General features: G+C 39.5%; 1 protein-coding gene across 1 annotated transcript; it reads right to left on the bottom strand.

The window, feature by feature from the left end:
• Nucleotides 1-1106: 1106 nt before the first annotated feature.
• Nucleotides 1107-27095, bottom strand: ntf3 (neurotrophin 3). Its single transcript, XM_036575550.1, has 2 exons — nucleotides 26841-27095; nucleotides 1107-2904 (listed from the first exon to the last, which is right to left on the bottom strand). Exons 1-2 carry the CDS (start codon nucleotides 26856-26858, stop codon nucleotides 2140-2142), a joined length of 783 nt encoding a protein of 260 aa, XP_036431443.1. The 5' UTR covers nucleotides 26859-27095; the 3' UTR covers nucleotides 1107-2139.

Below are 27095 nucleotides of genomic sequence, written 5' to 3'. Positions count from 1 at the left end.
ATCTCTTTAAGTGTGCCATCCTTTGAAACTTGCAGGGTTTAAATGAGCCAGGTCTTTTTATAGGCCTTTCTTGAGCGCCCCAGTGAAATGTTTATCTCCTACAATGAGCCTGACAAGAGGGAAACCCTCTTAAGGAAAGATTATGTGCTCAAATCCCAGCTCTGCACGTATGTACATCGTCTTAAGGCAGCTTTACTCTTCTGTAAGACTGCAGTGTCATTAATAATGGCACATTTTACTTTGCCTGCTACTCCTCTTGTGTTACAAAATTGTCTCACTTTTTGTGTATTGGTGGACATATTGGTTGACAACTATGCAAGCAGTGGGCTTGCTGTGGAGTGATGCTAGGCTTAGTGGGCGGGGCGAGAGGTGGCCTCTGGTGAAGCATGCGGAGAATATTAGAAAGTGGGTGGTCTCAAGGGAAGGGCAATTCATTGCTCTTCCTTTTGGAGAGCTGCTTAATTCAGGGCTAATGTACAGTGCTATATTGCTATATGATATAGTTTCAGACATGTCATGAGGTTTTTCACTATCCTCCTATTTGTTTCTTTACCTAAAGTCAGTGCACATGCCAAATGAGTTTAGCTTATTAAACTTTCAAATGACAAAATGCTACATGCAGGGCTGGGCTAAGGAGGGCCCACATAAACCAACACCCTTAAAAAAGATGGTTCTTCAAGGGTTTATTAGTAAAGAAAATTGTTCTATACAAAACCATGAACACTCAAAGAACCCTTTGCAAGGTGAAAGCATTCTTTAGATTGAAGGAGAATCTGTTGTGTATAGTTTTACATAGAACTTTTTTGAAAAGGATTCTGTATAGCAACATAAAGGGTTCTTGTATTGTTACAATGTCAAGCTTGTAGCAAAAGAAGAACCCTTTTTGACGAACCATTTCACCATGCAAAGAACGCTTTACGCAAGCAAATGGTTGTTTGAGTGTCCATGGTTCCTTATAGAACTATTGTCTTTACTAAAGAACCCTTGAGCAACCAACTTTTTAAGAGTGCATAGTATTTACAGCACATTCCCCACCAATCTGAAGAACTCTGTCATGATGCAAAGAACCCTTTAATCATGCAAAGGGTTCTTCGTGTATTCATGGTTCTACAAAGAGTCATTTTCTTTACTTAAGAACCCTTGAAGAACCATCTTTTTTAGGAGTGTATATTCCTTTTTGTCCAAAATCAGTAAAACAGAAAGATTGGTTGAGGAATTATTCAATTCAGTTTAATTCAATTCATTTGGAGCATTTTAATGATTGGAGCACTGTAACTTTATAATACACAGGGATATATACTAAATATTCTTGCATGTAAAAAAAAAAATTTTTGCTAAAACTTTTGAATGGACTCCATATATGGAAAGTTTCACACAGTCATCCACTGGTTGAGCTCATTGTGGTGTTAGAATTGCAACGAATCTCCAGTGCTAATACATTTTCTGTTGTTTGCCATCAACTTTTATACACTGCATCAGCCTGTATATCCTGTATACCCACATGCATCGTGTTCTCATTGTGCACAAGTAGATGAGTGATATAAAAATATATATTTCTTAGTTATTCCATGCATTTCTGTGATATACATATACATCTTTATATTTCTTCAAAGCATCTCAACTTTTCTTTCTTTGTCCCAGACATGGTGGAGATACTGATTGCACAGTATCAGTAGCACAGACTGTGTTTTGAAAAATACTGTAGTAATGAGGATGTAGTTGAAAGGGTTTTACTTTTTTCAGTACTAAATATTATACATCAATTGCAGCTGATCCCAGGGTTCAGATCTAAAGGAGTGATATGTCCTCTCACTGTGTGTAAAGATGCTTGAGCAAGGCACATTGTTTTGCCATGTAATGCTCCTGTAGCTTAATGGCATGTTTCATCACAAGGTCATACATCTCTCTCTCTCTCTCTCTCTCTCTCTCTCTCTCTCTCTTGTTTTAGTCAGATTTTGCTTTGATAGCGACTTCAATAAATAACACAAATATCTTTATACATCATATAGACATGTATAGACTACATGCATTTTTTCATATAACTTAAATAATAATTTATATTTATATATGTACAGCCCCCCCTCAGGGTACAATATAAAGAAAAAAGGAGTACTGAGTAGTAATGCAGTTGCATTTTTTTTACGTCCTGCGGCGTTTGCGCGAAAGTGCGCAGACGCATGCGGTGTTTATCCGTATCCAGCGCCAGCTCAGCATGTTGTTGTACTTGGTGAGGGCACGCACGTACGTCTGCGATGTTTTGCACTGCGAGTTCCAGTGCTTGTCATCGATGCCCTGACAGCCGCTCTTGAAGGGTCTGCTGCTTTTGCAGCTCGTCTCGTAAAAGTACTGCTTCATGCTCGGCCACACCATGCCGATCTCGGTCAGCACCGAGACTTCGCGGCCGTGGGTATCCACTGCTGTGGTCCGGTCTGTCACCCAGCGGCTCTCACTCTCGCACACCGAAAACTCGCCCCGGTAGCTCTTGTGCTCAGCATAGCGCTTCTGGCGCGTTTTATTGGTGGCGTCCTGACTGCCTACAAAGTCGTCCGTGAGGTAAAGCGGCGGGGGCTGCAGAGGCGGTCGCTCGCTCAGCAGCACGCGGGGTGAGTTATAGCGCTTGTGCTGCCGGAGGAGCTCGTCTGCAACGGCCTTCTTGGCTGTGGTTCGGTGAGGGTACTCCGTCTCTGAGGGGTGGGTGGTGGGCAGCGCTGCCTCCTGAGCCCCCTCATCTTGGCGCTGGCGGCCGCGGCCGATGTCGGCCTGCAGGAGCTTCACTATGAGGGTGTTGATTGGGTCCTGCGTGGGCCGCTGTCTGTTGTTGGTCGTGGTGGCCGAGATGCCGTAGAGGTACGCGAGGAACATCACGTACAGCAGGATGGACATCACTAGATTCACCTGTAAGATCTGCGAGGAGAAAGTAGTGGAAGGGTCAGTAAGGACATGGTTTAGCTAGCTAGCTACATTAGCATCATAGCTCCAGTCCTAAACTATAAAAGATGCTAAACATGGCTGATTAACATTTGGGTAACAGGAATATTTTGTGATGAATTTTCATTTGTTAATGTAACGAAACAGTTGAATTGAGCTGAGTGTCAAAAATTCTGTTGGTCTTTTTGAAATATTCACTATAAGTCAGGGGCAAATCAGTATAATCTTTACCTACCATAACCTCAAGTTCTTTGATTAAAGTATAATCACATTTATATCCTATAAAATAAATTGCAGGTCTTGTTAATGAATCCAAACTTAATTTACTCAATACCTATACATGAGCGAACCTACTGTGAAGGAAAAAAGAGATGACCACAATAGAATCTGTTTGGAATCTTTCATGTATTAATTGGATGGTATAAGTTACGGTTTTGCTTGTAATTATGAGTAATTATGTATATTACACTGTGACACTCAGCAACACGAGTGCCTGAATGCGTAGTCAGAAAATTATTGTGGATCTATGTTTCACACCTCTTCCGCTTGCGGTGGCTGTTTTGTACAAAACTAAAGAGGTATGTAGTTAGCAGCATGCGTTAACATGCACTAACATACCATGAGGGAGTCTGCAGCCCCTCTGCCTGATTTATTGGAGCAAATGGCATTTGGCCCTGTGTATGTTTAACATATCCATTTGGTTCTTTGTATGTTCTACACATCATGGCGGGATATCATGCAGCTTCCCAAATAGAAACTACAAAGTGATTGTGAAGAGTCCATAAAGAAGAACACATTTTTATAGGAATTGCTACATCATGGAAGAATGTGTCATGCTAAAAACTTCCACTGTCAAACAGCCACTGCTAAGCTGTATACTGTTTATAGTCCATCTGCTCGTAGTACTAATCGCTGTTCCTGCTGTAGTACTGGTTCTCTTTGGCTGTAACGGCCAAAATCTCACAGTTGTAATACAGAAAGGTTGTAACAGTACTAAATCAACCTAAATCTATTAATCATTATAGTTATCTACCGTATCTCCAAGCATTAAAATGACACAAGTATGTTCACTAGTTCAATATTTTTTTTTGCATCATTCCAATTACTATCAGTAATTAGGATTATGCCGATATATTCTGTCTTAAACCACCATGACATTGATGATGATGATGATGACTTCTCGGCCCAGTTTTCCATTTTAGTTCAATGACACAATACTAGCCCCATGTCATATTACATAAACATAGACGTCTATTATTATGAGCTATTTAATTTCACTGGGATATGAACTGATGCACTGAGGAGAAAAATACCATTCCTTAGCTGACTTTTACAGGGGTGATAATAGGAACCCGGGGTCACAATGTCTACAACGGAAATAGCCTTTTTATTTACTATCCAAAGCAGTAAATCAAAACAGAAATTTCTATAAATATATAAATGTATCCCCATATATAGCACTTTTAGTGGGCAGAGAAGTAATTTCATCAAACAAAACTTGGCTTAGGGGCAACAACAGTTTAGAATCCTACTCATGTTACACTTTCCTTCCAAATCTGAGCAAAGAATTGGCTGCAAGTGAAATGTTATCTTTTCTACTAAAATAATTTTTCTGTTTCTATATTGTTAACATATGTTAATGGCTGTCAGCAGGAGAGAACTATCTAGAACAGTGTGAATAAGGAGAGCATTCTAGAATGGTGTTAATGAGAGGTGAACATTCCAGAACAGTGTGAATGGGGGAGAACATTCTAGAACCATGTTAATGGGAGGTCGACATTCCAAAACAGGGTGAATGGGGGAGAACATTGTAGAGACTGTCAGCAATCACACACAGGTATGGCACCCCAACCACATGTTTGGGTTTATTGGCTTTTGTTAGTTGTGTTGTTGGGTTACTTGGCAACCAGTGGTCAGTGGAATAATAGAGGCATGGTAAAAATCCTGTTATTTCTGACAATCACTTTGAGTGGCTGGAAGTTGGAACTAGCTGAAACAGAGAGAATGAGTAGTGTTTCTAAGTTGAGTGAAAGCAGATTGGCTGTTGCGGACATCCTCCGCCAGCCAGCAGGTCACAGTGCTGGGTGTCATCAAAATAGCCGGCTCGGACAGGGAGTACGACACGGTCAGCTGCTCATTTGTCACACATAACTGACCTTAGTGATTTTCATTGCAAATTTGTTTCTCAAGGCTTTCAGCTGTTTTGGCTATAACTGTGGCTAATGGTTTGTTTCCTGTATGAATTACTCAGCGAGCGGTCACAGCCGCGGATCCTGAAAGAGATGATGAAAGATAAAAAGCAGAAGATCTGTGGGACGACTGAACCACAGTGACAAGTGCAAATTCTCTTCCAATGTGAGTTATCTTGATCAATGGAAAATGAAACTAAACTCAGATCCTAACTAATGATGATGATGATGCACTGAGACAGAGGTGTTGCCGACAGTTGGGGCTGCAGCTGTTACATCAAAGGTCTGTCTGGCATGAACTGGCATGGCATACTGCAGGCCACCCAAACAGTGCTCTCCTCAGCCTCTGAGAAGCACCTTTCACCAGCACATGCCTTGCCATCCTACATTGCCAGGACTTTGATTTACAGCTTTGACTGTGTGAAAATATGGAGGCTGATACATCTTTTACATCACTTTCTCTGGGAAAAGAATATTCATAAGCTTGTCACGTGACATTTTTGCCGTGGCCATGATGTCAACCACCTAGTTTGGAAACCATGTTGATGACCTAGAAGACAATAGCAAGCACTCACCTCAGAAGACATATATACATTTAAAAAGTAGTATTATCAGTGACAGTTACCCTTTTCATCTCCACTGTATTATTGCAGTCGACAGCACAACATACTGCTGGCGTGTTTTATGTAGCAGATATACAGCCAAGCAGGGGAAGTAAGACAGACTGCTAACAGGCTTCTCAGAGTTAAGCTTTTAACAAAATCGTGGGAAGGGTTTAGTCCTAAAACTCATTATGGACAACTTGCACAAATTTTCTTCCTTTTATGATATTCATTCATGTTAGGCACATACAAGAAATCAGTGCTACATTATAATTTCTTTGTTTTATTATTATAATTTCTATGTTTTCTATTACACATCAGCTTAGATTTTTCAAAAACTTCTCATATCCAACATTGTAACAAATGGATACATTTTGCAATGAAACTCTTTATTTACTGTAAAAACGTCAACACAAAAAGTAAAAGATATCATTTCATTTTCTTCAGTGCTTCAAATATCCTCATATAAGCTAGAAATTCCCTGAGTGTTAAACCCAGTCTGGAAAACTGAGTGCTCAGTGCTATTAGCTTACAGCTAACAGTAAATCAAAACTCCCATTAAAAGTGCTGACAGAAATTAGCATTAACATAGTGGAGCAGTCGCTAACAAAGACTACTACTAATAAAGTGAAGGTTTTCTTAGCAAACACTACACTTAATAATCATATTGGTGTTAAGTGGATTAATTCAGGACACAGACAAAACTAAACCAACTTTTCTGTATAATTTTACTTTTTATTCATGCTTGTGAATTAATCTAATAATGCTGACAATGCTTCACAGGTGATAATCACCATGTTGGAAAAGGGAACTGACAGAGAAGAGGAAGACAATTTAAACAGCTTCCTAACTAATATGAAATATTAGATTGTAAAATCATAAAAATATAAAATGTAATGGTTTCTAAAGCTGAATTACAGACCACCTCATTTTTAATATATAAAGAACATTGACATTGGAGCTCCCACCGTTCAGTATGAAGTTTCTCCAGCAGGGGCGCTATTAGCGTGCGGGGCACTTTAACATTCATCCTTTAGAGAAGAATCTAACAAAGATATTGAATTACTCAGTAGTATTTATGGGATTTCCCTTAAAGATTTTCATTAAATCAGTTAATACAAAAAGCATGTAAGCTACAGAACATGCAGAACACCGCTGTAGGGGACTGTGTTTGAGGGCTTCACTGTTGATCTGCTACTGCCCAAACTGTTTGAACATGCCTATGCTGACCAGCATAGGAGAGCAAAGGAAACAAACAGCATTTTTACTCACTACTTCTCATTTTCATTGTACATCCCTTAAACATGTTATGTAAGGAAAGCTTTATACATCAAACACTGCGGTGTAATGCACATCATTTATGGAATGACTGGGGTATCATATCATTTATTTCATATTGGTAATGTTAAACTGCTGTTTAGTGTTTTATTGTCCTGAATAGCTCTCACGTGCTCCTGTATATTCATAACAAACTAAAATATGTTCTTGTTGGGGTATTCGAATAAAAGATTTGGCTTGGGTGTTACATAAGTAAAAGACTTTTTATTATATGTTAGCTCTCTTGCTGGGATAGATGAACATGAAAGAGCTTTTAATTGTATATTTATTTCAATGTCATGGGAATGTCTTGTCACAATGGGATCAGTAACAGAAAATAAACTTTGTCACTCTTTAGAAACTTTTATTAGCTGCTAAAGACGCTAACACAAAGAAGAAGGTCAAGTAAAACATGGTTATGGTAAATGGCATTGTTAGTCTACAGTGAGAGGCCAGTTTGTGTGAGGGTGTGTGAGCCTCAGAGGACAGTTAATCACACACTCTGACCCCATTAGTGGTCAATAAGCGCAGCTAATTTTGCTTTTTGGCAGGCCAGCAGCTAAAATGATGGCTGCCTCATTACAATTGTGAGCCGGATGCTTCAGAGAAGGGACGCTGCACACATACTGTCAAAGTCACTTTGCAGGCAGTGGCATAGAAAATGACCTGGGAGCAGCAGCTGCACTTTATAGCCTCAGCTTTTTCAGTTTGAATACATTATCTACTAGCATCTAAAGCACCAGCTTATTGATAGAGTCATTATCAACCCTAAACTGCAGATGAGTATGTTTTGAATTTCAAAGTCTTATCGAGTTTTGTGTATAAAAAGGACGGTTTTACAATTCAAATGTACTTTCAACAGCTAAATTGGTAAAATGTGAGTCAAGTGCTCAGTACAATTTAAGGAACCTAAAAGTGGGATGAATCCATATAGCAAATCAGCTAGACATGAAGATCTTTACCTTCAAACAACATCTTACTCACAAAGGAATCAGTTACTCACTACAATAATTCAAATCATTAGTGCCATTTTCACTCTACTAAGACAGAGCCTGACATAAAGTGCTTTTTTTTCAGAATAAGTAACTGCAAAGCAGACATAAAACCATATATACATCAGCTTGCACTCATAAAACAACACCATAAAACCCAAAAAAGGAGCGTGACTGGAAGGAAACACACTATTTGGCATTCCCTCGGAGTAAGTTAATGCAGCTTTGTTTGGAATAAAAAACCTATAAAATGTAAAGAGTTACCAGACGTGAAGCAGGAAACTGCTATTTTAAGCAGTTAAATGCTGACTGTTCGGCCTTAGAACGTTTACAGTAGATGCAGCAAAGTACAGCTGTGTGCAAGTTTGGGCACCCCTGGACAAATTACAAATTTTGTTGATTTTTCAAATGAAAGAAAATAAACACAATCTCTCCATAATATCAAAATATTTTACGAAATAATATTGAGTAATAACAATAATAACAACAACAATAATAATAATAATAATAATTTTCAGAAAATATGAATGCACAGTTACTTTTATTTCATTAATTTAAAAATTTAAGAAAAAGTAATTGTGGCATGTGCAAAAGTTTGGACACCCTACTAATCAGTACTTAGTTCCACCCCCTTTGGTAGATGTCACAGCTTGCAAATGCTGGTGTTAGGACTTTTCACTCACTCTACCTTGAAGAAACCTTCTTCTTCGGCAATATTCTTGGGTCATTTTGCATACCTCAGACATTGACTTTTGTGATAAGGTCACAGGTAAGGTTTCCTTCTGATGACTCTTCCATGCTCAGTTGAACTGTGCACCACCACTCCTGTCTCAGCTTAAACGTCACGCAAGCCTTTGTTGTCATATGGGGGTTCTGCTTTGCCTTTCTACAAACAAGCAGTTCTATAGAGATTCTTCCAGATCTTGCTTTGACTTCCACAGTTCCCCTTACTGCCATTTCTTATTGACATTTTGGACAGTGGATATTGCAGGCTGGAAGTGGTTTGACATATTTTTATAGCTTCCCCTGCTTTGTAGGCAAAAGTTAGCTTTATTTTCAGATCATCAGCCAGCTGCTTGGAGAAGCCCACGGCTGTTGAGTGTTAGCACAAGGTCTGAAGAGTCATATTATTCTCTGGAATTGTCCTTAGCTGACAGTTCCTTATGGCAACCCTTGACCTACCAAACCACTCATACCAAGTCAATTAAGGCCTAACAAGTTAAGAGTAAATTAACTGGAAGAGTGAGCAAAATTTTGCACACACTGTACCATAAAGTAACTCTGCATTAACATTTAAAGAAAATTATACTTTTTAACTAGTTTGCTGCAGAGGTGGTGTTTACTTCTTTTTTCACATTTTTGCATGCAATACATCAGTTACAGCCAACATCTTGATGTGAAACTGTTACTTTTTTACAGTCTATTTCTTGCGATGTCACATCTAATGGATTATGCATTCAGGGAATTTGCTTGCTTGAGTAAAAGAGAAAGATTGCTTCACAGAAAACTGCTCCAATCTTTCTGCCCTACGCTTCCATTGGGTCAACTGAAAAGGGATTAGAAATTCACTGATTCCAAACCAGGTATAAAAACACCACCTTCTTCAAAGCCATTATGCAGTAATGTTCTCATTTTTCTTTGGGTTTTAATAAACCATACAGACCTAGTAATATTAATCTGGCTCCTTTAAAAACAAAATGCATAGTACTTATGATAATCTAGCACATATACATGCACTTGAACTCCTTAACCCATGAAGCAGTAATCTTTGGCATCCTCTTAACTGCTCTGACATACTTAGCTGTGATTTCTCTACTTCACACTTTACAGAGGGCCTTCTGGAGATGACTCCTCTTGTGGTCTTTACTCTAATTCATTAGCAATTTTAACTGTATTAGAATACGAGGGCTACTTAAGTAGCTTGCTTTAGAGTAGGGTGCTTTCCCTGTGCTGTAATGCGTGGTAATTCTATATTTCCCCATCACCTGTCATCATATTACATAAGCAGGGGAAAACTAGGCCTCAGAGAGCACAGATGTGGAGATGGTTTTGGCTACGCGAGTGACAACCAGATTACAGATTTGTCCTGCGGGAGGTGCCAAGAAGAGGCTCCAGAGGGGGAGTAGAGATGGGGGAGGAAGTTTTGTTTTATCTCTGAGCATCTGACCCAGAGACAGCTTCCTGCTTATTCTGCCAAACTCTGAAATGTACTGTCCTGAAGACTGGAGTAATTTTGCTTTAAATTTCTGCCCAGTGCAGATCAACAGAATCAAATGTAATTACATTCACAAGAAATGCGGAAGCTTCTTGTTATTATGAACTGCATAGCTTTGAGGTCTGTTTTATGATAATACACACTGATAATGATAAAGACAGCATCAATTTATTTGTTTTATTTTTGACTACTTGAAAATGTCAGCTGCCCTTTACGTTGTGTGAACATACAAGAGACATAGTCCAATATTACTTAGAATAAAACCTTGTTACCCTAAAGTCAATGTGATTTGCAAATCATAAAGAACTTGATGTTTTTTTGGCATATAATATTTGGTAGAATCTCTTCAAAAGCTGAGGATTGTCACTCGATGATAAAGTCATATGGAAAAGTTTGAACACGCCCAGCCAAAGGGCAGGTTTTGAAATTTTTTCGAAGTGAAAATAAGTTATCACATCCTGTACAGGGAACAAATGTAAATATGTCATTTTTTGATAATAATTAACATAAAATATAAAATCTGCCACAATATTTATCCAGGCCACATTTTATGTTTTTTTGGACAATAACAGTTAAACAGTTAAATAAACAGTAAACGTGCATTAAAATGTGCAGAGGTGTGTTCTCTGTAGAGGATGTGTTCACTTAGAAAATCAACAAAGCACATTATTTGACCAGGGACGCCCAAACTTTTACATATGAGTGTAGGTAAGCATGGCAGGAGTAGGTATAGGAGGTGAAATATGAAATCATTGGTTAATTGTTGGTGCACAATGAGCAAAATTCACTACACTTTGACATAAGATTATGAGAGAATAAAGTTGTCTTTTTATTGGTATAATATTATAACTCATACTTAATATGATCATTACTTGGGGCAGCTTCTACCTCTGCAGTGTTTTCCTCTCAGTCTGCTAATGCAAAATAAATTATCTTCTCAGCCCAATATTTGTGCAACAGACAGAGAAAAATAGGTCTTGGAATTACACACGTCACTTAAATCACTCATGCTTGCAACAGGATGCTGCTTAAGCATTTGCTTTCACTTTGCCAAAGTAGGCATGAAAGTCAGGCTCAACAACCACCCTGTCGGTTCTTAAAGAGCTTTAACAAACTGCTCTTCTATTTGCAATACAATCAAGAGTACTTATCCTATGACAGGTTTAGTACTTCCATGTCCATTAACAGAGTATAGGTTGAGCTGCAGCTGGCCAACAACCTGGCAAGCCTCTGGTGTAAATTGCTTGCTTCAACATACCCTGACTGCCTGCTATTGTCATTAATCATTCCACCCAAACCGAGTGGGGCACTAGCAAGCCGTGGATGCACTTAACTGGTGAATGACTGAGACCATTACCCTTGGCAGTGCACACATGTTATCTGTCGGCCAAGCTGCAGCAGACTGTTTCAAGGGCCTGGAATGAGACTCCTTATAGGCCCACGTGATTAGTCTATTCAGCTGACACACCAGCCGGTGGGCTCCAGGTTACTTTATCTGGAAGGCCCAAATACTTTCTGGTCTTAATTATTTAAAATATACAGCAGTTAGTCCTGACCACACTCTCTATTTGGCTGAAAAGCATTTCATATGTGTTGTTACATTTGATAACATCACCTTTTTTACTCCACTGAGCACAAGTAAGGTCACTTATTCTGCTGAAATTATTTTTTGGCAGAAGCAATTGCCAGTATCAAAAACAATGTTTGGGGCTTCTTTGCTTTACTTTTTTTCTTTACTTTTTAAAGATTGAATACAAGTGTATTTTATTGTTACCAGCCTGAGGCCTATGACCAAATTACAGCTGTGATATTATTCACAATGACTTTCTCTCATGCTCTGTTGCTTAACTGATGAATCAGTGCTCCACCCACAAGTTCATTAATTCCTAGCAACTTTTGTGAGGTTGGCTAAGCTTTACACAACAGAGGCAAATTGTGGCCTACAGAGAAACTGTAGAAATTTAGAGTGTGTTATTAATCTCAAAAGATATTTATTTTGTATGCATGAAAGATCACACTGTTAAGATAGACTGGATACAGGGTTTTTGTATAATTGAGTTAACATTAGCATGGTGGCAAATTCTTTGTTGTTTCCAACCTGTGTGGTTTTGCTAAGCTACAATAATATAATATAATACAATAATAACAGTCCAGCTCAGTAGTGTAGCATTTTAAACTGGAAACTCAATGTTATGTGGAGAATCTAAACGATAGTACTTAAAGCTACACTATGAAAGTTTTAGGGATTTGGAGACCTCTGTGGTGGAAATATTTAAATGCACGCTACGCACCGAACATTTTCTAACATCAGTCATGCTTCAGATCCCTTCCACAACTCGATAAATCTGAAAAAGTCTAAGAAACTCCCACAAAATCTGACTTGACGCCTTTGACTTGGTTAAATGATTACTTTGGGCTTTACAAGGCGACTCAGTAATGCCGTTTCTTTCAGTTTTTGCCAACATTTTGTAAAGCTTTTCTTGTAACAGTTGCTACAAAAGGAAGGCTGAGCCTGGATAGGTCAATTATGCAGTGGATTAGGGGTAGAGTTTGCATGCATTGTAGAATCTATTTAGATCCAACACAGCAGTCGCTAATTCATGTTGAACTGCAGGATTCAAGTCTCACCTTCCCCACACCAGCGAATGCAGAGACAATTTCTTTTTCATCTTCTGCTTGACCTCTGCTTACATTTCGCAGAGCCCTTAGGTATTTCAACACCGTCTACAATGTGTCTTTGATGACAAATAGCACTTGGAATTATGCAACAAACACGTACAGGACATAGACAGGCACCCTTGCAGTCACATGGGCGTGGGGTGGCGGGCAGGCTGAATAGCTGCAGGAGTGGACTGATCATCAGCGGATCAGAGAGATGTTGTTCTTAAAACACCCTGGCTCCTGTTTGCTCCTCGAGCGCAACTCCTCGGGCCAACACAGGCCAAGCCCGAGCAGGAGAGAAAAAGAATGCGACGAGCCGACCGGCCGAACGCTTTGTGGTTCTTTTTAGACACAAGGGAACTTTTGTTAGATGTGTCTCGGGCGCTTTGCCCACAGCCACTGAGGAGTGAACTACCTTAGAAACGACCACTGGTTGCGGGGCATCAAGACATTCTTTCATTTACACACAATTGGCCCTCACAGAGCATCCTTAACAGCCAGTTTCATCTAAGCAAACAGCAACTGTAAATAAAGTTAACGTTTTATATAACCTGTCTTGTGATATGTTATAAATGTCTTCTACATTGGCATTCTTCCCTGGTTTAAGTAATAACCCTCCCTAACAAATGCATAGCCATATTTCATAATGGTGTGATGTTAGCCCATGTTAAAAGATCGTTCACGGTCAAGCCTTTTTATTCCAGGACACGGGAGCATTAGGCGTTAAAATCTGCTGCCTGATCTCCTTTAAATGGTTTAGAGCACTCAGCAAACAGTCCTCTACCTGGCTTGAGCTTAATCCACAAAACACTCATGAGATGTCTACATTTTGGTCAAAAATCATGAGGCATGAATGAAAACCAGCTTGTTTGACCTGATTCCTCACATCTGACTCCTATGCACCTTTGTTCTCAACCCTTAGTGTGAATGATGAAAAATTTTGGAGGACATGATCTAACTTGCAGCATAATGGAGCTCCATCTTTATGGCACACCTGATCAAATCTCGGTGTGCGGTGTGTTTTAGGTTGACAAGCAGCAGGATCTTCTTGTCTTTAGGCAGCAGGTGTTAAGCTGTCACAGTGGCCTCAGGCCTGGGGGTTCTTCACCACCTACACAGATCCCCTAAGACTGGCCAAGGAAGCTTACAGATCCCTGAGCTTTTAACTCCCAGAGGATTGCCTTGGGATTAGCCACGGCCTCTATGCCGCCCAGCATTTTCTGAGCCCTACATCTTAGCGCATGCAGCCGATGTGCACTTTAGCACTCTGGGGAGGTAGGGATGCTATACTTTCTGGAGCAGTTCACATAAGGTTGATCTGGGGTAAAAGCAGGATGTTTGCATTAAAAACACTTGTACATGGGATGTACAAATGCATGGATATATTGATTATATACAGTAATATTGTCTTTTATCATTGTTATTCCAATACAATGATCAATTAATATAGTAAAACACTATCACATAACCTTAGTGCATCAATAAGTAGCTTCTCCATTTTTGTAATTATGCTTCTTTGTAAATGTGTTCTGTGATTTTTATTCTGATCTTGTAGATCAGAAGATGATCTACGGGCTATACTTGATACTGCAGTGAATGAAAGAATCCGCCTTGCTGAATCTCCTGATGGCCAGTCTTTTTACCAGGAAGGATGGAGGAGTTGGTAAGCTCCAACATTCCTGGTGATCGTATTTATAGTGTAGTCTGGGCTTCTGATTGAATAATCAGGACTTGGGCATATGCAAGAACCACGTGCTCTCTTATTTCTTAAGAATACAGTTTGTGAGCTTTCCAAATCAGCTAGTGTAAGCATGAAGAATGCCACATGCATGAACAAGGGAAAAAAAACATTCTTAACTCAATGACTTAATGAAAGTTAATGCCAAAAGATTTTATCCAAGTAATTCTGAACCTGTATTATTGGTCCATTCATCATGTAACTTTCAAACAATAGACCTCTGAACTTGTGCGTCATTGTGTACTTTGCGTCATGCCTATATTAGCATGCCTATTATGTCTGAGCTGGATTACTCTATGGAAAAAATGAAAAGGATTTTCAAAAATTACCGTTATCATGCCAAATGATACACAAAAATGTTAAAAACCCAATGCGCTTTTTTTTCCACTGAATGTCAGCTACTCCTGCCAAAGCAACTTCCACACTTAACAAAACTTGCTGGCTTGTTTGGTGTATTTTTATGTACTCGCCTGTCTTTTGATGTCAGTTCAGTGTGGAGCAGGGTTAGCTTGCATAAAGCAAAATTCATATTTCAGGTCCTTAACCCTCTGGAGTCTAAGGGCATTTTTCTTGATTTTTGCGTATTCTCTTAAAATCCCACTTTAAAGACACTTGCATATAACATGATACCCATATGTTTCATATCAAAATGCTCTTTTCTTTGTCACTACTTTCCAAAACAGCTGCAGCAACTTCAGCAGCTGTAAACTTTGTGCACGCTATTTCACTCTGATGTCGACTGAATGAAGAATGAAGGGTGTCTGTCAATTTGGATTAGTCCTTAGTGATTTCCTGAGTGTCCATTAGCCAGTTTCACACAAAATGTAGACAAACACATAATTCCACCAATTACACACAGTGAGAGGCAGATGACGTGAATCTTAACCTCTCCTCATAGCCTCAACTCCAGATGTAAGTCACAATCTCGTGATAAGATGGAATCACAAGGGCAGACTCTACAGATTCAGGAAATGTTTGAACCGTAATTCGGCACTGTATTACTGCAAAGAGAGAGAAACGTATCTATCTCCAGTATCTCCAAAATGGTAACTTTACAACAGAGGGCAAAAATGTTCTTTACTTTTAAGTCAATGTGAAGATGTTTTATTCCAAGTAATTTTAGAGCATTGCTATTGGTCCATTCATCATGAAATTAATGCAGAAAACTAAAAATCGACAAAATAGAGATGCATGTTTTTCTTTGAACAGCAACATTGAACACTGAAATTGATGTGCGGGTGAGTTCGTGGACCCTAAAGGGGTTAACAACCTCGTAATTTAGAAGATCCAGTGACATTCATTGAAAAATATATGCAGGATAAAATATATCAGGTTTAGAACCATTTTGTTAATGGGACACAATGGCAATTTTGAAAAATCCCATTCATTTTTGTCATAGAGAAAACCAGCTTAGACCCAGAGTTTCTCAGATGGACATGCGCCAACTGCAGAATGATGACACAACGTCAGCGGTTAGCTGGTGTTTTCAAATTATGTCAAAGAATGAAAAACGATTTGTTTAGTGATGTTATATACTGAGCTATGAGGAAGAATATTCACCTCAGAACATCTAGACATGTTGAAATCTGCTGATGTCACACCAAAACGAAACATGCACTCTGTTGGTGCACCATAACCTGACTTGATGGTCCCAGGATTCTAAGGATGGCTTAGAGGGCAAAACGCCAGCGAACAAAATCCACCCAGGATTTTCAAAGAAGAGCATCTAAACCCTAATGCGTACCAATTGCCTCCAGATGTTCCATAAAGTGTGGAGTCTTGGGATCCCTAAATCTAGATCTATAACCAGCATCATACACTTCCAAATTCCATCTGGAGGACAGTGGAGGAGGGTAAAGAATGCTCTATGCACACTTCTTAGTTTACACTGCGAGACCCAGGGAACGAATCCAACGCTCAGACTTGGACCACAGTGTTTGAAATCTCATCAAGATCAAGCAGAGACATATATTCCAATCAGGACAATTTCCATAGCTTTTCTCTAGGGCATGGTGACTTTACATCTAACTTCCATTCTATGTGGTATTTGAGTTTTATTCTTTTCTTGAAGAAGAAAAGAATAGTATTTTATTTGTGTTTAAAACAGGTTGTTCTACTCAGTATATCCTAAGCTTAGTTTTGGCAAAGAATGCACAAGTTGTTGCTTTAAGCTATATCAAATTACTCAACAACAGCAACAGAGAGACAAATAGAGGCAGAAATCTTAAGATCCCCCTGAAAGTTTATGGGCCACACAAGGCTCTATGAAACTGGCAGATGATCCAGTTGCAGATGTTGCTACAGCTGTAAGGCACAGTCAGAATGCATAGCAAAAAATATCCAAAGTCTGACCTTTCACACTGTTTTCACAATATTCATTTGAAATAAACAACATATTCTACGTTTAGCTATTTTAATGAAATAACTGAATACCTACAGTACTCAAAAATCAGAGCCCACCTTTTTATTTATTTATTTCCAGCCTTGAAGTACAAGTTCTTCATTTTTCAGCATCAGGAAAATATATTTTTAACAGAAACTTACAGAGACGTCACAACAATTAAATGTAATGTCATGTTTTCAGTATTTAGTCTGTTTACCTTTTATTTTTATTACAGCCTTTATTATTAGGTAGCTCTCAGTTTTTCAAAGAAATCTCCAGGGAAATTTTTCAAGACCTCCAAACTCCAGTCTATATTTTCTGCTTCTCTCAATCTAAGTAACCCAAACACATGTAATAGTCTTGTGGTCTGGACTCTTTGACGCTTCTTTGTCAAGTACATCAAGTACATCTTGATCTTCTCAGCAGTGTGCTCTTGCTGTGGATGCATTTCTTCCCAATTAAACGTTTTCCAGAGTATTTCATGATGTATTGAAATTTGTTTGTACTTATCAGTATTCATGACGCCTTCAATCAAAAAGGCGCCTTTTTTTATTCTAGTTCTGACTTTCCCCTTCCTTATCCAAGATTATAACTAATATAATCTCTTCAGTAACATCTCACTTTGGATGCAAATCAGAAAGAAGTTTGCAGGCAGCTTAGGTGTGTTTGGGTAGACTCTTATGTGATTTCTAGTGCCTCTTTGAAAGGGGACAATGTCAGTGAACTGCTTTTATTGGGAGGACACAGCTGTAACTGGCGGCTTTCAAGATTGGAAGAATGGAGTGTTAAAGTAGCAGTAGATGCATAAAAAGTAAAGAGTGGACAAATTAAATACTCAGATTTGACTTTGTTGACTTGATGTTGGAGGTGTTTATGTAATTTTCTGTTAAATATGTTTCCTGCCGTGTTTTTCTGATGCTGAAAATTTAATAACTTGGACTTAATTGCTGTTTTGACTGGAAATTAATTCAATAAAAAGATGGTCTTTAATTTAGCAAAGTGCTGTTGTTGTTTGCTACAGTTTCTCATGAGGCTGAATGGGATGTTTGCTAATGTTCTGTAAAGCGTGTCCAACCTGACAATAATTACATGCATTTGTGAGTGAAGCATGCATTGGCCAGTTACAAACCAGAAAGCACAAAGTGGCTGTTTATCACAAAATAGTGGTCATTCACATGATGTTCTTTCTCTTTTTGGATGAAACTGAATAAATACACATTTCCAACCCCTGTCCCAAAGACTTGGGAGTATCTGTAGTGTAAATCTACACAACATCAGCCTGAGATTAGTGACATTACCATGCTCCGCCCTCTGCTACCTGCCCGCCCATAATAATTCTGAAATGGTGTGAATTCCATGCATTGCTCACAAGCCCGTGTGGTCAATGTAGACAAGTCACAGGTGACATGAAGAACTGAAGGGTTCTTCTTGAGGATCAGTGGAAGAAAGGCCCAGAAATGGCTTTGTAGGTGCTGCCAATGACCTTGTCGTTAAGTGACTCTTCTGCATTTGATATGTGGAGCAAACTGCAACTGCAAATGCAACACAGATGAGAGTGCCTTCTCAGGAAATCTATGTAGATTAATTATTGAAGGCTTTTCAAACACTCTAAGCATGTAGACGGCTGTGGGGAGACACTCTGAATCCCTACTAAAGTCTCTAAATTTGAGAATCCCTATCTTAAATGATTGTACAATAGAACTGTTTTATGGTTTTGAAAATAAAGGTGCTATTTGGAGCAATGCTGTAGAAGAACTACTTTTGGTTCCCTGAGGAAAGTGGCAATTTAGAGTTTTATGAAGAACCACTAAAAGCCGAAGTGGTTCTTCTGTGGCACATCCACATTCCCTCATTGCTCTATCCCTATGTGTTGGACGTTGGAAGAACAAAAACATGGGTCGTGAGCCGAGTGGGGGTCCCTGAGGACCGCGTTGAGAACCAGTGTTCTATGGCATCGCTCCAAAGGACCTTTTTTTGGCATCTTTACTTTTAAATTGTGTACAGCAGCCACAGGAATAAAGGCCAAAGCCTTGGAGATTACTGATCTATTCTCTCAAGTGTTGCTTCTGGTATCTTCTCAGCTACATCCATGCTGAGTTCCACAAAAACATCTGGATGCTGTGCACGTTCACGGTGGAACAGAGTTCTCCTTGAGGTTCAGTGAAAGAAAGACTGGTTTTATAGGAGCTGCTTGGGACTTTGCTGCTTTGTGCCTTGTCTGTGTTTCGTGAGTGGAGAACCACTCAGTCCTGGCAGCAGCATTCAGCGCCTCCCATTAGCACTCAGTCGCTCTGCATGTGTGGCCTGAATGCACTGACTGTTTGCCAGTTCCTGAAATGGTATGTTCTCTAATGATTTTGGAGGGCGCGTTCGGAGTCAAAGTCTGACAGCCAGAGCTTTTCTACCCTTAACTGAGTGTGCTACTCCAGAGCATTATCGTGCCAAAGGTTTTCCAAATAATACAAAAGTGATGCATTGTATCGACTTCATTCAAATTTGTGCATCAGCACATGAAACAGATCTATTGCACCAACACGAATATTGCTGGCAAGCTGAACGACAAAACTCTGTTAATATATATTTTATTAATGAGGCAATAATGGCCACATTGGAATGCCTCTCTTTTTCAGTCTAAGGTAATAAATATTTGGGCCTCAACTTCTTCTGCATTAGGTCTTTAAACATGGCCCTTATCTCAGACTCTCACTCACCTTAACCATATTTTATAAGCACCTTGCATACAAAACTCATTCCCATAAAAAAAGAAAAGCATATAATCAAATTCTTCATTGAAAACACATTCCGTCTGGATGCCAGAGTGCAGAGTGGAGATGGTGAACACTCGGTCTGGGAATGATTAGTGTTCAGATTTGCCTAGGATACCTTTTAAAGGCAAATAAACGTTGGGTGCAAGTTCAGAGCGCTTTTTATTCTACAGTATTGATACTGTTTTGCCAAATAAAATAGAATAAGCATTCAGTAGAAGAAAGAGAAGTGACTAAAGGAATACTTGTTTTGAATGGGAAAAGCAATGCAATAATACCCATATTAGGCCTATAAATGTGTCTAAACCACACTCCTACTTCACCTTTTACAATTAGTAAGAGTATTGCCTAAGGAAGATTACTGCCACCAAAGTGTAAATTCACTTGTTATGCATTAAGCATTCAGTAAAGAGAAGAGAAAGAGAAGTGGCTCGTTTGACTGGAGGGGATGACAATGCAGTAATACCTATATTAGGCAGTGAGAGTTCTAATCCATCAGTTATACTTATGTGAGAGGCCATTCATCTCAGTAGTGCTGATACAGTCTGACTTCATGTCTAATGCATAACACTTCATGACACTTATGCAGTGTAAGATGAAAACTTAGATAGAGGAGTGCCTTCCGAGGAAATCTGGGTGGATGAATTATATGAAGGCTTTTCAGACATTCTTCAAGAGTCTAGACAGATGTGTCTTAACCATGCTTCAAATCCCTACTTTTTTACCATTCCCAATTAGACAGAGGTGTAAAAGAGTGCTGCCATTAAAGTGCTAATTTTCTTGCATGCATATAAAAGTATTTCTGAAGAAAATTCCTCATGTAACAGTAAGTAAGTTTTTTTAAAAACTACTTGAGCAAATACTTCGACTTGCTTTAAAATTCACCCAGGGTTTCACTTGGTTTATCTGCTACATAAAAGCTAACTCATTAGCTTACCTTGAACATTTGTTTAGCTAAGTTACCTAGTCGTAAGGCACTCACGATAAAGCATATAAGCAACAACTTTACGTTCAATAAAAAATGCGTTGCTGGTTATTCTAAAACAACAAATTAAATGAAAACAGTAAAAGAACACAGAAACCATAGCTAAGGTTACCTTGCTAGCTAGCTTCTAATTGCTTCCTCAGATTGGCAGGTGTGAAAAACGGAGAGACGTTACTGTTACAGTTACACTTTACTAGAAATAGAAGTTTTATGTCTTTATTAGAAATTGAATATACCATAATGAGAGTAGTTACTTTCTTCATCTGTGATTACACAAAGGAATTTTGCATAGCAGCCATAAGAGAGTGATAGTCTTTAGCACACCAACAGCTTTGTAGGAATTGATGGCAGTGTTCTCTTGCTGATTTGGGACTAGAGTCGCTTTTAGTGTATCCTCAGCTTCACTGACAACCAGTTCCACAAAGACATTTGGATCCTGTGCAGTTTTACTGTGAACTTGAGTGAAGTGACCTGGACTGGTATTCATTATGAAAAAGTTTCAGCTGTAGCAGTAAGTGCTACCTCATTATACATTAGGGGCTATTTGATTTGTATTTGAACTTTCCTTTCCGCCAATATAGGAGAGGCAGTCATGCAACATGTGGAAACTAAAGCAATTGTTAGTGAAATTGTTAAAGTTATTTGGACAGAGCTGCTCCAAGCTAGCGTGATTTGGCCTTTTCACTCTTGAGTTGGTGTTCTGCGTAAAAATGGACTTAAGTACATCATATACTCACAAATAGCCATAAAAGCCACCTTGAAGCCTGAATTTTGCCTGTACTTTATCTCTATCTATGTAATGCAGTGTCAGAAACCACAGAAGCAAGTCTAGCCATGCAGTTTATTCAGTGCTAACTGATGTAAGTATAAGCTTCCATTACTTGTTAGCGACACTAGCCTTGCAGCTCCCATACAAAACTAATGAAGCAAATTTGTCACCATGGGCATCAAATATGTCTTGGTTCATGGACTACATTTGAAAGTTTTTTGTGAATCTGATATTTTGCCAAATTATAGTTTTAACTGGCCACAACTTTTCACATAAGCTGACGTGCGTGAGTCCCAAAATTGGCAATCATAAAACACTGGGCCAAGGCCTGCAAACACTAAGTGCTGTGTAAACACTGTTGCTTGGAACCCTGTCACTGGCAAAAGTCATTAAGTGCTGGCAGCATGTGGAAATGTAATGACTAACCCTGTCTGGAAGGAAAGTGTTCAGCAATAGCAAGTTACCAAATTACACAGTCATTTATTCTATCATTCAACCTATCGGATATTGCTAATTTTCCTGTTAAACGTCATGGCTTAGAACTGCAAGGACGGTGTTGTGGATGTTGTTGTGGATGTTTTTTTGAACAGCATTCCACTGCTACAGGGTTACATTGGGAAACTATCACCGAAGGCCAATAAAGGAAAAGAACGACAGAGCATCTGAAAAAGCAGCTGAACCACTGAGTCCGCATTTATGATTGATGTTGTGGCATATAGTTGACACAAGAGGTAAAATGAGTCCTTCGTCACAGAGACACAAGGAGACACACAGACAAAAGACAAGCCAGCACACCCTGACATGTGGGTAAGTTATCCCAAGGCGAGCTAGGGTTTTGTTTTTCTGGTTCTTGTGCTTTTTTTGTACTTGGACATGTACATAGAAATGGTTTGAGAGAAACTTTGCGCTGTAAGCGACAGGACCTTGTGTAACTTTTTGTCCATTGCATAACTTTTTTTCGTAAATACTTTGCCGTTTTAAACAAACTCCTTTTTTTATTTCATATCGAAGATGACAAGTTACAATAGCCGGCTAACGTGAAAGTGCTGCAAGGATGGCCAGGCCATTCTGGCTTTGATGTGAGAAATTAGACTTACAACATCATACATACAACATTTTTACATAATATCACTAGACTGGTTTTAATCAATTATGTAGTTAGGCTTGATGATAATTATACTGACAGGCCTGTTCATGCACTACAGTGACAGCTCTTGCCAATATAACCTGTCATTCTCAATATGAAAGAAAGAAGACAGTTGTTTATGAGAAAACGAAATTATGTAATTTGCTCAACACACATATCCATGTGCAAACTTCCGAAAATTCCCAAACGAGCTTTTGGAAGCAGGACGCAAAAAGAATATGTGCATGACTGCTTGTTCAATATTTAGTGGACAGAGCGTTCCTTATTTGGTCACAGTTGTGAATTTCCCACAGTTTGAATATGGAGACTAAAAAAGCCTGCTGGGTATGGCTGTTTGATTATGGCCATGTTTGAATATGATGCGACCCTCTGCAATTCTGTATTGGTTTCTGGCCAGCTCCTCCGTGCACATTCTATAGTGACAGGCCAGCTGCGGTGGAGCACTGTCACCCTGCTCACCCAGATAACTGGGTCAGATCATGTCTGAGAGAATAGAGCCACACACTAGTGCAGGGCTCATATATGGACATAAGACATCCCTCAGTCCACAGCACTGGTGGAAAGAGTACTGGAAAGCTCTGTGCTCAAATAAACGTCCTGGTGCTTCAAAGAGATCCCGACTCATTGTAAGTAACAGCACTTCTTTGATGAAGTACTAGAGTCAATATGTACTCTGGTCAAGTTGAAGTTCAAATACTTGTAAAACTAGTTCAAATACTCATAATATAAGCATAATATATATTTCCACTGATGTCTAAAAGATATGAATTCACGAGGCCATCAATGCACTGAATGGCCCACCTCCTACATGTGCATGGCACGCTGGAAGCCATGATGCTGAATGAGTTTGCTTATCACTGGTCAAAATAGCACCAGCAAAATGTGTACAAATTCAATAAAAATCCTACAAAGACATTCCTGTAACTAAGCACCAGTTTTTCATTTGACTACTAAACCTAAAAACATTCCCCCAGCATGGAATTCTACAGATGTTAGGAGAAAAAAACTGTACGTTCACAAAGACTCACTTCATTCATACAACATCTAAACCTATGTTCCAACAACACTATGGTACAATTGAAAAAAAAACATATTTGTTTTAAATGTAGAGATGATTCCCGAGGGCTGCGCACATACTGTATGTACACAGGCTCATAATTACACATAGTTATTAAAATAAAAAGTACAAAAACATCAGAGAACACAGTATGAATTATACTGAACATCACACCAAAACCCAGTATGTATTATCCTAAACACCAGAGCAGAGTGTATTATGAATTATAATAAACACCAAACCAGAACCCAGTATGAAATATACTAAACATCACATCAGAACTCAGAATGAATTATACTAAACATCAAAACAGAACATAGTATAAATCATACTAAACATCACAGTAGAACCCAGTCAGGACTATAATAAACATAAAACTAGAGCACATTATGAATTATACTAATCAAACCGGAGCATGTTAGGAATTATAATAAGCATCACACCAGAGCATAATATGAAGTACGCTAAATTTTTCATCAGAACCCAGTGTGCATTATAATAAACATCAGACAGACCCCAGAATGGATTATGTGGTGTGCAAAAAACTCTACACACAGCACAGCATAAATAAGTAAATATGTCTGATGCCTATAATTTGGTCATTGATGTGTGGGTACTGTTATAGGTTCGGAGAGGCTTAGGTCGTGGGGGGCATGCTGGAAGGAGGCACTGAGGACCATGATGGCAGAAAAGTGCAACACTTATATTCTGTACACAGACGTTCTGAATGGAAACAAAAACAATTGTATGTTCATGCTATGGAATTCTCATTTGTATGGAATCTCAGCAATGAACAGAGAAAAAGAGACCACCAAAGCCTCCTCACATGTTGTCGTATGTGTCACGTGTGATGCTGAATGAATTTATTCACGAAATTCCATCCTCTTAGCAACAGATCTGTAATCTATAAAGACTGTTTGACAGAGGCCACAGAGTGGCAAGCCCATACAAGACTGCAGAGCGATGAGAGTGTAACCCTCTCCCTTTCTATTTCTTCCTGTGTGTGTGTGTGTGTGTGTGTGTGTGTGCATACCACAGAGTGACAAGATTGAAACCCACCCCCTCTTTCTTTCAGCGCTTGTGTGTGTGTGTTTGTTTTCATCCATTTGGGACAAAAATGTCCAGAGTAAAACAGGCCTCATTTACAATGTCAGAAGCAACAAAATGGTCCTGACACTGAAAAAGGCAAAACCCTCTTTTGATTGGTGGGGTTACAGTTTGGGTTCAGACAAATTCTTTTATATATATATATATATACATATATGCACACACACACACATATATATATATATATATGTATGTATGTAAAACAAACAAACTTCTGTGCATGTCTGTGTGCCTGCCTATAAGCATGCGCGTGCCAGCTCCTCATGTTGGACGATACCCTTATCAAAACTCATAACATCAATCAAACCACTCTGCGTGCCAAGAAGCCACAAGTTTACAAGTTTAAGGCGAACCTGTTGGACTCGATGAGCTGCGCGTTCCCGAGGCGCGCTCCCAGGGCAGTGGGCAGCGGGTACACTGCAGCTACTGTGGATTACCTATTTACGGCCTGTCGCCTCTCTGGAGAAGAAACCACAGAGAGAAACCAGAAAACAATCTTTCTATTCATTTTGACATCAGAGTGTCCATTTACACGATTTTGTTCCCCAAGTTTGAATCTACGCCCATTTCTGTTGTCAGAGCTTCAGTTCACTGTCAAGTGGGTGTCTCATTTACAACTTATGCACATTTTATCCTTAGGTGACACATAGTTTTGTTTCCAGACTTTCAAAGTAATCTGATTTGTCACACTTTTTCATGATCAACTTTTACAACTGCACGTTTACTAGTGAGCTTCACACATGACGTTGTGAGATTTTTACTTTATTTAAATGATGATGTTAGACTTACAACTTCTTGTGAAATTTTCACTTCATGCATATTTTTGTTGTGAGCTTTTTAATTGATTCAAATTTTACAGTCACATTAACAGCACTTTTTTTTTCAATTTATGCACATTTTTGTTGCCAAATTTGAAATCTATTCTAATTTTGTAGCAACTTCTGCACATTTTCTAGCAAAATATACACATTATGCACATTTTGTTGGGAGATGTTTATTTAATTCAAATTTTGCTGTCAGATTTACATCTTCTGCACATTTCATAGGGAAGTTTTTACTTCTTGTACATTTTTGTTGCCAGATTTGAAATCTATTCTAATTTGATCACGTTTATAATATTTTCACACATTTTTGAGATTTAATTTATTCAAAGCTTGTTAGATTCACAACGTGAACACATTTTGTTGCTCAATTCATGATTTATGCACATTTTTTGTTGCCAGATTTTCAATGTATTCATTTTGTGTCTTTTTTTTTTTACAACTTATTCACATCTTTTTTGTGAGATTTCCGCTTGATGCACACTTTCGTTATCAGATTTGCAGTTTATGAGCATTTCTGTTGTGGGATTGGACTAAAATAACTCTGAATTTCCCCCAAATTCACCCCTGAACTCGGGCAGCCTGTGCTGGTATTGGAGAGAGTGAGTCTGCTGCGCCTGCGGCTCACATCACCTCTATAAGCGCTTTCCTCGCGCTGTAAACACTCGACTTGCTACCAGACTTGATGGCTCTCTCGCGAACTTTCCTGGAAGCGCAGAGCTCCTGCGTGGCGCGCGCACATTCCGGCGCAGGGAAGGCGAATTTGCCTGTACTGGTTCTCCTTCCCCCTCAGGCTCTGTACTCGGCGCTGCGCATTCCTCCTCAAACCCGCCTCCCCGGCCATGTTGCTCTCGCTCGGAGAGGCGCCGAGCTTTACGCACAGCAGCCGGAGAGGAGGAGGAAGAGCGAGGAAGACGCAGCGCTTAAGGTATCCACGCTGCGCGCTCAGACTTCCTTTCCTTCCTCTCTGCTTCCACTACGCGCTCGCGTTGCGTTTTGCCCACAAAAGTGCTCGAAAACGGCACTTTTGGCACGGAGCGCGCGCCCCGTTTGGTCTCCATCGAGTCCCCTCAGTGCCAGTAGTGCCAAAAGCGCGCCCCCCATGTGCCAACTGGGCACCACACGACCCCGAGAGGATAAAGGAGCAGTGAGGACAGTACGTACCGTAATGAAGGTAACCATAGCATCGGTGGGGGGAGTGCAGCAGTCCCGACATGAAGGAGCTCGTGGAGGAAAGATCCTGTGACCTGTGTGCTTTATCCCGTGTGTTTTTATCCCGCGCGTTTTTATCCTTTATCCTCGAGCTAAACTCCGCACATACGAGGGCGCACCGTGCGCGCGTGCTGCTGCTGCTCCAACAGGCTTATGGAGCGGAGAGAGCGCGCGGAGCTCCCTCTGTCTCACACACGCACACATACA

Source organism: Colossoma macropomum, unplaced genomic scaffold (assembly GCF_904425465.1).
Source record: "Colossoma macropomum unplaced genomic scaffold, Colossoma_macropomum, whole genome shotgun sequence".
Taxonomy (NCBI): Eukaryota; Metazoa; Chordata; class Actinopteri; order Characiformes; family Serrasalmidae; genus Colossoma; species Colossoma macropomum.
This window is presented reverse-complemented; position numbering and strand designations above follow the sequence as displayed.